At 35.1% G+C, this 14603-nt stretch overlaps 2 protein-coding genes across 2 annotated transcripts in view; one reads left to right on the top strand and one right to left on the bottom strand.

Moving 5' to 3' along the window:
* Positions 1–1516, bottom strand: part of arhgef28a (Rho guanine nucleotide exchange factor (GEF) 28a) — a 63195-nt gene extending 61679 nt beyond the window's left edge. The window contains exon 1 of the mRNA XM_059358054.1: positions 1370–1516. The gene's annotated coding sequence lies outside the window, so the exon portion shown is untranslated. The remainder of the gene's footprint in view (positions 1–1369) is intronic.
* A 5870-nt stretch (positions 1517–7386) lies between these two features.
* ankra2 (ankyrin repeat, family A (RFXANK-like), 2) lies at positions 7387–13466 on the top strand. The gene is made up of 9 exons (XM_059357859.1): positions 7387–7486; positions 7780–8111; positions 8981–9139; positions 9225–9290; positions 9869–9966; positions 10067–10192; positions 10288–10354; positions 10481–10561; positions 11590–13466. Exons 2-9 carry the CDS (start codon positions 7835–7837, stop codon positions 11643–11645), a joined length of 930 nt encoding a protein of 309 aa, XP_059213842.1. The 5' UTR covers positions 7387–7486; positions 7780–7834; the 3' UTR covers positions 11646–13466.
* The last annotated feature ends 1137 nt before the right edge of the window (positions 13467–14603 follow it).

The following is a 14603-nucleotide window of genomic DNA, read 5'->3' on the forward strand; positions in this document are numbered from 1 at the left end:
ACTGATGTCCTTGGGGTTTATCTCACAGTAATATCACTGTCACTGTAATATATTATTGCATCCAAAAGACATGTTATCAATAGAAGTGCAGTGCCACAGGCCTGGGTGTCTATCTCTTGTTTTTAATCCTGCTCAGACTGCATCAATGGGGCTGCACTATTGTAATGTGGAACTAGAGAAGGTTTACATGTCATACTGTAGAATAAACATTGTCCTATGCCGGCAGGTTGCGCCCAATAACGTCAACAAAACCTGAATATTCTGGTTTACTTGTGTTTGTGCAAGATTTAAAGATATGATCCACTCATGGAAAAAGATCAATCATCTATGAGCAAAAATGACACAAAATGATGATGAATCTCAACTCCAGATGTCCAGATTTTCAAAAAAATGTGTGTCAGTCATTGTCCTCGGGCTGACTTCAGCCTCTGACATGTTCAATGTGAATAAGAAACCTGACCTGGCTAGTGGCCACGCACTCCAGAACAGAGCGTGAGAAAAGAGATTACACATAACAAGAGAACGAACGCTGTCACGAAGCGTTTGGGAAACTCGGTTTGACATCTTTATATGTGATGCAAATATTTCCAGACGTGCGCAGGTCGATTCCTGTTGTCCTCAACATTTGTTCAGGTGATGCATGATTGAATAATCTAATTCCTCTCACATGACAAACTGCAATCAGTTATGGGCTGAAAGCAAAGGTGCACTTTTATGTTTTCACCTTTTTTAGTAACTACACTTTAATGTGCTTTTATGGAGCTATATTAGGGACTATGTGTCATTTCTAAAAGGAAGAGGATGCTCTTTAACATAGAGCCACAATAAGCATCATGCACTGTGTAATGAAAAGGTGTGAAAACTTTCTTTCAGGCCACAAATATAAAAGGTCACACATGAAACTATAAATAAAATAAGGATTATTTCTAACTCAGGGTGTAAACAAAAACTGAAGCCTCTTTTTGTACCCTTTTAATAAGAAATAAGGGAAATAACCTCAGTGCTAAGCCACTGGATGGACAGGTCTAGTGAAAACTGGCTTTAGAGAATTACTATCCACATTGTCAGCACTCAAACACATCCTAGGGGAACAATAAATGACCTCTACTTCTTTCACCGGGAAGTGAAACTCCTGCAGTCAAATAGCCTAGTCCCCAAATGCATCAGATCCGTCTCCTGCAAGACCACACGAACTACCACGCTTTTAGAAAAAAACATTTTACCTGTGAACGCCCCACCATTTGTTCGGCTATAAAGCAATAAAACGACAGCTGTATTAAAAAGTAACCTGTAAGCATCCGGATAGTGATGATCCCACTGCACGTTTTTTTTGTTTCATTCAAATCAAAATGAATCAGCTTGCCATTACCTGATCTCGTGTCTCTCAGCTTACGATCCGATCTCGACTCAAAACGCACAACTTGTTGTTTTTGAGTTGACGTTTCTCTGTTGCTCCGCTAAAAACCAACACTTTTCGCCGCTTTATTCCGCGTTAATGTTCGTCTCAGCTTCATGCGCTCCGGGAGAGTCGGTTGGGAGTTTGTTTGCAGGTGTCGCCAGAGTTGTTACTCCTCTCTGCAGACTTCTCCTCTGGTCCAGCCCCCTCGCACGCACACACACACACACACACACACACTCTCTCTCTCTCTCTCTCTCTCTCTCTCTCTTTTGCTCTCCCCCTCCTCTCTCTCTCTCTCTCTCTCTCTCTCTAACACACGCACGTGCACACACACACACACACACACACACACACACACCCTGCTGCAGGACTGAAGAGAGATAGAAACATTCCCATGAATATTTTTATAATATCCCCATATTTTAATGTTCACTGACTATAGTGAGTGTATATTGTAATTTCACACTTTCATGGTATTTCCATGGGCTATCTTCCATGCTGCACACAGGTCATTCGTATTTTTTTTAAATTTCCTCCAATCAGAGACGAGCTGGAGTGACGTCACATTCACTATACTCAGTTGTACACAAAGAACAAACACTTAAACTTGTAAACACTAAAAAGTGTTAAAACTGTGAAATTGTATAATGATTTTTTTCTTTACAGAGGAATAATGTGGGTTGTTTGTTTTTTGCTTTATCTATAAATTGTATGTATTTTCTCTGTCTATTATTTGTACATATTGTTATTATTTATCCATGTAAAAAATATTTTCTTTTTCATATGTATTATTACATTGAGCCCATTGGCTGAAATGTTTAGATATTTCAACAACATGCATTGAAATGGCATTGGGTTTTGTTTTTTGTTTTTTTTAACTCTAACTGCACTCATAAATGATTAACAAAAACAAATAAATGCATTTTTTCTGTTCATTCCATTGGCCGAAGAATCTGAACATGGAAAATTACCTAATAGTAAATATAACAATAGTCCTTTTAGGGACTATTGTTATATTTACTATTAGGTAGGATCCATTTTTCATGAATGTATATGAATTATAACCCATTGCACAATTATTTTATACTAGTCACAAATTAAACATTTAGAATGTAAATTATCTCCAGAAAACAGTATATTCCAAGTCACATGCGTTGTTTATTTGTGTACCTAATATATATGATGCATTATGAGCTTATTGTATCATTAGAAAATCAAATCAGAACATTCAAAGTAAATCTAAATATTATATATTTTTCCCTATTTCCCTTCCGGTGACATTCAGATCCCATGTCCATTCTAATGGATGCATTTTGAAAAGGAAAAAAAAGTTTCATAAAACGTTTTGACATGTATAAGTAATATAACATCTCATTACAAATTATGTACTTTAACAAGATGAAATCATATATTCTATGTGCTTCCTTCTTTCCTCACAGTCGGCCATGCTTGCTGAAACCATGGCTGAAGAAGGGGCTGTGGCTTCACTACAGTCAGAAGTCAATGTTTACATAAAACAGTCACTAAAGCAGTTTTATCAAAATTTGTGAATCACCATAGCCATTAAAGATGCTTGATTAAACAGTTGTAAATGTGCAAAACAAATATAAGACTGATTTGTTCAGTAGTATGAGACAGACAGCACATATGCTACCAAATGCATGATCCACCTGGTGAAGAAAATGTTTTGCTGCGACAGGATTTCTTGTACCAGCAGCTAATTGTGTCTAATTTTAGCAACTTTTAGATACATTATGTTAACTGTTGTAGCATTTAGCATTACCCTATTACTCACTTTAATGATACAACTACTCAACTATTACTGATTGTATCATTAAGACTTCAATATGTCTAGTAACATTCAGCAGACGTCTGAATATGACATTGTAGCTTTAAGAATTTCATATAACTATATCTGAGATTTTTGTAAACTATACTAGGCTGTATACCATTTTTTTTCAGGATTAGATATATTTATTATAAAACTTACACGTTTTAATTCAGTCTAGTATATATGACTTGTACACTGAGGGGGAAAGAAGGACAGTGTTGCTTCATATCAGTGTTAGATTTGCATGAAATATTTCCTCATGCTCTTGTGTTGGATAGAAATCATTGAGGTCTCAGTTGGATTGTAACCATAATCACACACAGACGTATGACAGTAACAGGAAGAGGAGAGGAAGACTTTCCCACCCTTCCTGCTACCACACTTAGCCCACTGACTGATAATGAGCAACAGATTAAATGTGTGAAATGAGGCCAGAGCTGACAGTCAACAACAATGCTGTTTTACACAGTCAGCAGTCTGAGTTCATGTTACAGTTCCCCCTCCCTGCTCCATGTTGTTTCGCTTAATTGGGGAGTTGAGAGGATTTAGAGCCATTTGGGAGAAGAACAAAGCCCATCATAGATGTAATGTTGCAGGTGAAACTGTACTGCCGTCTGTTGGTGAAAGCACAACAGTGAATACAAATTAAATAAAGCTACAATGCTGCCATCATGTGGAGGTTTTCCAGATAACACTCTGCTTGCTTCATCTTAAAATTCAAACTTGTTTTTCTAAATAAGTTGCAAAATAAAGCATAAACTGATGATGAGGTTAAAGGCATAATCTGGTGTATTTTTGTAATTGTTAGTGCAATTGATTCAGATGCCCTGTAGATGGCGATAGCAGCACGCTGGAATTTATTTTGTCAGAGTAGTATTTTATTCAGTCATCACAAACAACACATAAATAGTATACAACATAGTGTAAACATTCTAGATAGGACAAGGTAATCAAAGTAGTGATTAAATAAAGAAATGACTGCAAATGTACGGTCAAAATGATAATGCTTATATAGCCGATGCCAATACATGCTTATAAATCTCCAGAAATAAAATTATCAATACAAGTAAAAATAGTTCACACTTGGAACCTTCAAAAATAACTTCTCAACATATTCTTTAGAGGGGAAAGTTACAGAAATTAATATTAGCATTATTCCATAATTTAATCCCAAAAAGAGAAATACAGCTACAAAAAATATTTAATGTGTAATGTTTGGTAAACTTAAAAACATCTTTCATATTTATACTGATGCATTGAAAAAAACAAAGCTTTGTACATTGTCTGGCAATGACTTTTATAACATACCAAATATTTACATTTCATAGCATGAGATTTGATAAATATCTGTGTGTGTGATCCGAGTATCCATCCTTATTAATAATGTGTTTTCTGTCACACATTGTCAAAATAAGGCAGTCCAAGGACACAGATGTGTGTGATCTTGATCTTGACAGAAAAAGTCAACAACAACAACAACAACAACAACAACAACAACAACAACAACAACAACAACATATTGGTGCAAAAGAAAACTGAAGCTTTTTATTCCTAAAACCACCTGGAGTCATCACAGCAGCATGCACCCACCATAACCCTTGACCCTCATCTGAGTCTCAAAAAACAAACAAGTAAATATGCATCAGGAGAAACATCTTTGTGTTTTTCTGCAGTGCCTGTAGGTGTGATCTCAGCACAATTCTATTCAGACTGTTTGAGTCAGCTCTGTGAGGAGACATTCCACACGCAGTCCAAGAATAACAGCTTATGAATCCCTGTGTGGTACTTTTTACTTGAACAAACTGAGCCTCTAAAGCTCCTCTTGACCTTTGAAACGGACCAATCATAAAAACTCAGTCCTTTAGTTGCAAGATTTCAATTTTGCAACACACCCCCTCCAGTGTAAGCAGTTTTTTCGTTAAGTTCAAAAATTATTTCTTTATTCTTTATTAAAGTTTTTCATCTTACAAAACACCCAATCAGAAAAGTGACCTTCTGGGATGAACCTTGCAGTCTAAAGATTACTTTTTAATTATGCACCTTATTTATACACATAGATACCAAGCCCAGATGATTAGTAAAGAATTAGAGATAATATTTCAGAATGGGATAAATACTCCAGGGGCTTAAGCACTGTTTATCCTGCAAAGCCTAATCGCTACTTTCCAGCTTTTCAGGCCACAGTCACATCAAAACAAACAAACAAAGTCAAAAACCAGTGAAACAAATGATAGATAGATAGATAGATAGATAGATAGATAGATAGATAGATAGATAGATAGATAGATAGATAGATAGATAGATAGATAGATAGATAGATAGATAGATAGATAGATAGATAGATAGATCTAGAATCTCTAGATCTCAGAATAACTAATGCCTTGTTTATGCATTTTGATTGGAGGTATTTGACCAATTCCTCTAAATCAGATTAACATTTTGGAGCTTTGAGGAAAGATAAGAACCACTTCTGGAAAGGATTTTGTAATTCCTCATCATTAATTTGGTAAACTGATCTTACGGAACATTAAACAACTTCCAAATCTTTCTGCTTTGTTGAACTTTTCTTATGTAAGAGCATTATTTACCATTATTTGGATTAGAAAGAAGAAATAAGTGATTACTGATAGTAATCATTTTTACACAGTCATTAGTTGAAATTAAAAAGATATTAAAAAACAGACATATTACAAAGTGGTTTGCCAGAAAGGACTCATAAATACTGGATTGGAGCCTGTAGTGAGGTCAATTAATGATAATTAGGTGACATTATGACTTTTCTGTCATCTTGAAGCAATATATGCCATTCAACATTCATATTCATCTTGGCTATAACTTTGTCCTTCAACACAAAACCTGAGTAATTTAATCTTTCTGTATAAATTTCCTATTAAGATAATAATTTGCATCAGTTTAATTCTGCAATACTTAATCATTTAAGATCACACTTAAATGCTTTACTGGGTAAGTCTGCTACTTATTATCTGCTTGTAATTTTTGGATTTTATTATTATTGTTATACCATTTTACCAACTTACTTTCCTCGAAGAATCTTTCCTGGTGCAAAACTAAATGATTTTGACTCTGTTTTATTTGCTGCTTGTATTACAATTCATAACTTGGATTTCAAGAAGTGATTCAAATTTAAGACTTATTAGTATTGTCATTATAATTATTATTATTATAACATTATAGTATTTCATTTTGTACATACATCACAGCACAATTGATAACCCTGGTAAATATGTAGAAGTTACTTCTGCTACAAAATGTATCCTCTCTCTATAATGCACATATGATTCATTTTGTATATACAAATTTTATATATATATATATATATATATATATATTTATTTAATATTACTGCTAAGTCTTGAAACTTGAATTATGCAATCTTTGTTTTAATCTTTTTCTTTTTCTTTTTCAAAATATTTTTATTGTCAATTTTCAAAGTAACAAATAACATACATACACAAATAATAATAATAATAATAATTTTATGAAAAACTTGACACAAACTAAACAAAGTCAAAACAATAATAATCAAAACAAAGTACACACAATATAATGTCGGAGCTGAATGTCCACTTGAGTTTATCAAATTTCACAATAGGTACTCTTCAAGAACACACGATGATGATGATGATGATGATGATGATGTCGATGATGATAATAATAATAATAATAGTAAAATAAATAAATAAATAAAAATAGATAAAGAAAGAAAGAAACGAGACAAAAAATAAATAAATAAAAACTTGACACATACGTAAAAAATTACACACAAAGAGGCACAATATAATGTCAAAGTTGAATGTCCTCTTTTTCTTTTTTTTAAGTATGTCTATTGATACTTAAAAAGGTACGGATGGTACGGATAAGCAAATTTGCCTCTGAATCTCTGCACAATTTTCAAACGTTTTCTCTACTTCTCATTGTCTTTAATATACTTGTTTATGTGCAAATAATTAATAATAAAAAATAACATATTTATAATATATATGCCTACTTCACATTACGCCTACGCCTGCCTACTTCATAAACTTGGTGAATATGGAGAATTTTTTTTTCCAGCAAAAAGCACACTTGCTATCAGAGGGAGAGCTATGCAGGGCGCCGGAACTAGAAAGAGGGAGGTAAATAGTGGATGCACCCCTTTGGGGACGTAATCATTTGGGCATGCGCAAATATATCAAAACACCGAATAAAGAGGGACGACCGCATGAGGACATTTAAATAAAACAATGCCTTATCAAGTAAGACATTTCTTTATTTAAAAACAATAAATAAATACCATTGTTTACTCTCGTGCCTAATGTGTTTTCATGTATACATTTGTTTGCTACGGTTCGTTACCATAACTAACGGAAGGTTACAACAGCTAGCATGCTAACTGATAGCTAGCAGATAGTTGGATATGTATTATCACAAACTGTTGTATTAAAATTAGCGTTTTCAGAAAGGTTAAGTAACATTAACGCTATATATAATGTATACCGAATCAAAATACAGTTCTTTGTTTACAATATAAGCTGTGTTCGCGTTGCAGGCGTGCGGTGTCTTCCTTTTAATCTCGGTGTGACAGCTCGGTGAGTGATCAGAGAATGGACAACGTTACAGCCTCCGGTGGGGCCGTGGAGGACATGGAGGGGATCTGCGTGATGCCGGATCTGAGCGCCATCAAGACCGAGCAGTCGGTGGGTGCGAGTCCGGATGACACGAGCACCCAGAATGTGGCCATGGGCATCAAGTTCATCCTGCCCAACCGCTTCGACATGAATGTCTGCTCCAGATTTGTCAAATCTCTCAACGAGGAGGACAGCAAGAACATCCAGGACCAGGTCAACTCTGATCTGGAGGTGGCTTCTGTTTTATTTAAAGGTAACAACCCCGTGTATGTGTCTCTAAAGCAGGGAGACTTGACTTAAAGAGGTACACTAACATTCACAAGCTCAAATGAATAAACATAAAAGAAAAGGCCATGACCCACTGTTCTTTATTTGTAAATTAGCTGACTTATTACTTTGGAACTTTGCCTATGACAGACAAGTCCGATTTTTAACTACATTTAATACCTAAAAAATGCAATTTAGTTGTAAAGCTTCTTACATTTAAAGATATTTTGCAACATCAAACATAGCCTGGAACCTATTCCATCGTGCAGTTACTCAATGTAATTATTCATTGTTATACACCATAAACTGATCCTGTCAAGGACAGGATGCATAGAGTATTTAAGCTCTTTTGTGTGAAATACAAATTTATGTGTAGGATTTATGAGATTGATAAATATTTCAGAGGTAAAAGGGCAAATATTGTAAATTTTGAGCTGAAAGCTGAAATGAAAATAGATATTTTCTATGTGGATTGTGCACTGATATGACAAAGCAATGGAAACCAGATGGTTGTTTTCTAGAATAGAGCAATAAATACAAAAAAAACACCAGAACTATGTTTAGTACCAGTCAATTGCCGACCATTAAAGAATAAAGTTGTTGGGTTTTTTTTTAACAAACAAGCTCTTTAATGAACTCTTGCATATACATTTGAGGTAAAGAAAAAAATCTGTGTGAGTGTCAGTTTATTTTCACTGTTAATTAGAAAATGGTCGGAGCATAACTTCAGTATCACAGCTCAAAAGTAATTGACATGGTGTTTAAATTTTCATTTACCTTGTTTTAATGTCCAATGCTTGAAGCTGTAACTTATGTGACCTTATTTACCACAAAAATGGTTTTCCTCTCTTTCAGCTGAGTGCAACATCCAGACCTCACCGTCCCCGGGTATACAAGTGCGCCACGTTTACACGCCATCTACCACCAAACATTTCTCCCCCATCAAACAGTCCACCACACTCACCAATAAACACCGTGGCAATGAGGTTTCTTCCACACCTCTTCTGGTGCATTGTAAGTACCACAGTTGTTTTAGCTATTTAACATGAATCAAATCAAACGTCAGTACTGATCAATGCATGAATGTTTTTCCTCTCAGCTTTGTCCATCCACCAGCTTGCAGCCCAGGGGGAAATGGTGTTTCTGGCCAGCAGGATTGAACAAGGTAGGCAGCCCCTCTGAGTCATCAACAGTTAGAGTCCGTCATAGTCTGGCATTGGTGAAATGACCTAAAACAAAACTGGTGTGTAGGGCTAGCTAAATAACCATTTAAATTGTAGTTTAATTGGCAGAACTTGAATGATCAATCATAATTTTGTAAATAAAATGTAAGAAAAATGTCCTTCACTATTTCCCAGAACCCAAGTGACATAAAGTTTAATATCATATAAGCCAGAGGAAATAAAAAAAATCAAGGAAAATATTTGTCAATTTTGCTTTGAAAAATATCAAAGAAGTTTGACAAACCAGTAATCGTTTAAGCTTAACTGGTCTTAATATTTCACATAAATCACTTGCTAAACAAGAAAATGCAATTATATAGTAGATATACTGTCTAATTATATTTTCAAACACCTACATAGAATATTTTAAAGACTGTAATATAGATGTATGTAATTGTGTAATAATAACAGATTTAAAGGAGTCTCTCCCATACGCTTTCCTGCAAACGATAAACGGGTTTGGTGATGAAAATACATGTAATGATCATGTTGTTTATCTTTTTATGTGTCATTCTAATAGAGACTGTAATAAACCTCCAAGATGAGGAAGGCTTTACCCCCCTGATGTGGGCCGCTGCACATGGACAAATCGCTGTCGTTGAGTTTCTGCTCCAAAACGTAAGGACATTTTTCCGTATTATTCAGACATCATGGTTTTATTTTATTAAAGCATGCTCTCTTTATGTATTAACTTAGTGTGTATCATTCTTCTCTGAAGGGTGCGGACCCCAACCTGCTGGCCAAGGGGAGAGAAAGTGCACTGTCTCTGGCCTGCAGTAAAGGATACACTGATATTGTGAAGATGCTCATTGACTGCGGTGTCGATGTCAATGAATATGACTGGGTAAGAAGTTACTATCGTGTGATCCTGAATCTGCTTTAGTAGAAAGAAATCATATGTTACAAGGGAGATATTTTACTTATTTCTGTGGGTTTCAGAATGGAGGAGCACCTCTGCTGTACGCTGTCCATGGGAATCATGTGCGCTGTGTTGAAATCTTGTTAGGTGAGAACAGATCTTTTACTGAAAGTAACATCTGTTAATATGTTAACACGATAAACAGTGTTTTGTGTTTATAAAATGTGTTGCGTCTTACATTAACATGTAAATTATTTTTTGTTTGTCTTCTAGAGAGTGGCGCTGATCCTACCATTGAGTCAGATTCTGGATTTAATGCAATGGACATGGCTGTAGCTATGGGCCACCGAAATGGTACGTGCAAATTAAACACAAAGTCTGAGCTGACATTTATAAGACTGAAAAACACGAAGGAGCACACAGGCTGTGAAATAGATTTTTGTCTTGGCTTCTCACCTCACAGTTGCACAAGAAAGCAAACGTACTTCAAGGACAAATGTGAAGGATTTAGGAGGATCTACTGGCAGAAAAGAAACACAATACTCAAATGTATGTTTTCATCAGTGTATAATCCTAGACATGAACATTACCTGCTGACCTAATGTAGCTCCTGTTAGCCATTTCCCAGCAGCTCCCAAGCAGTAAGGAAGCCTCAGGGGAAAAGACGGCAAACAGTTTTGGAATTAAGGATTTAAAATTCTCGGTGGGCAGACATGCAGCTCCATCACAAACATCTCTAAGTGCACAATAGGGCGCTGATTTCAGAGATTATTATATATAACATCTTAGTTCTGACAGTAAGTTAATTAAAATCGATTTAATGTCACCATTGGAAAACCAATCTTCGTCATCCCTTCCAATTGCTCATATATAATGTCTCATAGTATCGCAAAAGCCGAGACAGACAAACAGACAGATCTAGAGAGGGCATGTCATGTAATTTATATTTACATTAATATTACATAAAGGCCACCATAATTCTCAGACGTGCTCAAAAAGGGAGGGGTGAGCGGAAGGATCTTCAGTTGGTTGCAACCTCACCACTAGATGTCACTAAGTCCTACAGACCTCTCCTTTAACATTTTTATAGAGTATGTTTTATTTTCTACTCTCACATCCACTTGATGTGAAGGAGGCAAATTAAATTCCTCTCAATGTACAGAATTGTTTTTTCTCCAGTCATACATTGATCTGAAAAAGAAATAAGTTGTTGACGATGCTACTTCCAAGAAAATAAAAGCCTGCTTAGAAAAAAAGGACTCTGCCAAATCTCACTTTGTCTCTCTTCTGGGAGTCAAGGATGATTGCCTGGGAAAGTTTGACTAGTATTCACCTTTAAATGACACGCCGACCAATAAAGTTCTGTATATTTCTGTGTTTAGTTCAACAGGTGATGGAGGCACACTTACTGAAGCTACTGATGGGAATCAGAGAATGAACTGTGACACTTGAGATAAACAAATAGTGAAGGGAGGACGCTGGGCTCTGGACAATCATGTAGCACGCCCCGGCTGTCAGCCAACAGGAATATTTAGTTCCATGAAGTGATATTTCAACAGCGTTGCATCATATCAACATTTGTGGACCTGATGCACATGAAGGTTTGTGCTGTGTGAATTTTTTATTTGAACCCTCATTCAAATGGTTTTACTCTTTACAAGTCTTCACAGTGTGTGGAGTAGCACATCTGATCTGGATACACTGACAGATATTTAAAGAACAAAAGTGTAAATTTGAATTTGGTAACACGTTCTATGAAGTTCATGTGTATAATGCATCATAAACATACTTATAAAGTGTTGTAATCTGCTCATAGCACTTTATAAGTATGACTCATAATGCCTTATAAACAATAACCATAGCACATTTTAATCATTTTATAATGACTTATAAGGTGAAGGTTGCAAGACCATGTCCATAATGCATCATAAATATACTTGTGTAATAGTGTTACCTGACCCTATAATCAGTTTGCAACACATAATACAATACATCATAATAGTATTAGAAAGACAATTATAATACATTATCATCCTTGCAAAAATAGTAAATTATGAAGTATTATGATACTTTACTTGACCTTTTAAGTTATTATAAAATGCTTTATAATGTGTTTCTGTTATTGTCATACATCGTAATGGGTGTTTATGATGGCAGATAACTATTATAATTATATACACTATAAGCAGATTACAATGCAATATAAGTATGTTTATCATGCATTAAAGGCATGGGTGTCATAGGTATCAAGTGTTACCCAGCATGCACTGCACTCCACCTGTAGTATGCTGCTAAATGTGCAGTGCAGTGTCGGATTGATTGTGCTTTTACTCTGCACGGAGGTTTTACTTTAAGACTTTTAATATTGTATATTACATGACATGCCGTCATTGGCTGTTTTATCCTTTTTTTTTCTCCATCAATGCAAGTGTTTTATAAACTAACTTATTAACCATAAGAATCTGTTTTAAAGAGTAAAATATTAATGTAACATGTTGAATTGCTTGATGTTCATACTGTCCGGTCTCATACCGAGCACATTTCTGAGGTTAATTTTGCTCTTATAAAGATTACAGTGGGTGGATTGAAAATATGGGTAACACTTTCTGCGAGGATCACATCTATAGTACATTATGAAGGCGTTCATGGTGAATTATGATGCACGTATGTACACTCATAAATGTGCATGCTTTCTGATGCACTATATCGACACTAATAAAAACATTATAGATGTGATTTGATCTAAAAGTTCAGCTTTCTTATGGATGCTTGAGTAGTTTTAAACAGATATAATACATTATGACAACCTTTACACGTTTTAAGGACACATCGAAGGAGATAAGTCCATGCAGCATCATAAGTTATCGTTGTATGCATTTATAACAAAGCATGTTCAGTTTTAACATTTCATTATTGGAGCACTGAAAAGAATATATGCTGCAACATAACGGATTATTATGACACCAAATTGTTAAACTTTTTCGAACACCACATTTTCACCTTATAGTGAAAATTAAATGTGACAAAATGACTTTTCTTACTTTGAATATATGTTTTGTATGTTAAGGAATATCAATATGACTTGATAATGCTCTATAGATGTGGTCTTCATATAAAATGTTACCAAAATATGTTCATACAGACTGAAATGCACGATACAGACTGTTTTTGTTGATCCTGAAGATCTTTGTGTTGTTGAGTTTATTTATTTTTAATAATTTAGACATTTCGTTGTAATGTGATAAAATCCTTATATTGATGCAAGTCTGTTGTGTTTCTGTGTATTGTGATACTGTCTGCTGACGTGTTGTGAATTTTAAGACATCACACCTCATTTAAATGTCCCACAAGGTCATTGTGGTGCTGTATGATAGTGCTTGTGTTTTATACCAGGCATACATGGTGTATCAATGAATAACTTGTACGGACCTCAGTATCACCCGTCATTCTGTACAGATATTCATCAGATTGCAAGTCGAAAAAGGTAAAACAACTGTTTACAGTCACTGATCTGAAGCTGTTATTTAATTAAAATGTCTTTTTGAACTGCAAACAGTCGCAGTCATGGAGAGGCTACACACTTATTTAGTGGAAGATTGAATGTAAAGCTATAAGATTATACAGTTAAAAACTAAGAAATCTAAAAATATGTTGCTATATGATTGTCATGTCTTATTTGTATCTACACCATTATAGTGTTTTAGAAAATGATTTTATCTTATTTGCAAGATTGATACATTAAGAATTACTGAAACCGTTTTATCCACCTATGCTCTCTTCCAAGTTACCAGACATTAACAAAAATACAAATTTTACCTCAGTTTCTACCACTTCCTTAGTTACTTTGTTTTTGTCCTTGCCCATGTGTGACTTTGATTAATCCAAACCAACTCTTTAACACACCAAAGTTATGCAATAACACAAACTAACCGATCGAGGCAGTGGTAGATAAATTCCTGTTTCCTGTGAAGTAAAATCACTGTTTTTGTCAAACTAGTCTGGTGGTTTGAAGAGAGCAGAGATAATACAGTTTAATTTACCCCCTATTTAAATTTAAATTGAGCTGTCTGTATGTTGTCTTTATAATTGTTTCCCTGCTTTACCTTGCCGTCACTCAAACAGATTGATTTTTATCTTCGGTGGGTCTTTTTTAGGTGGCTAAAATACATTTAAGTGCTTCCCCTGTCCACAGTGGTACATTGCTTCTGTGCAGGTACTCCTGTTCGTTTGTCCAAATGTGACAACCGCCATCTACTGTAGTAACACACTGACTTTGGATAAGTATCTCAAATAACATAATCTGAGCTTTTCTTTTAAGGAGGCTAATTTAAAGAAGGGCAATTACAGTATTTCAGCAGCAGAAACCATACTTGAGATTAAGAAAAAAAAACAGAAA

This window comes from Centropristis striata, chromosome 19, assembly GCF_030273125.1.
Source record: "Centropristis striata isolate RG_2023a ecotype Rhode Island chromosome 19, C.striata_1.0, whole genome shotgun sequence".
Classification (NCBI taxonomy): Eukaryota; Metazoa; Chordata; class Actinopteri; order Perciformes; family Serranidae; genus Centropristis; species Centropristis striata.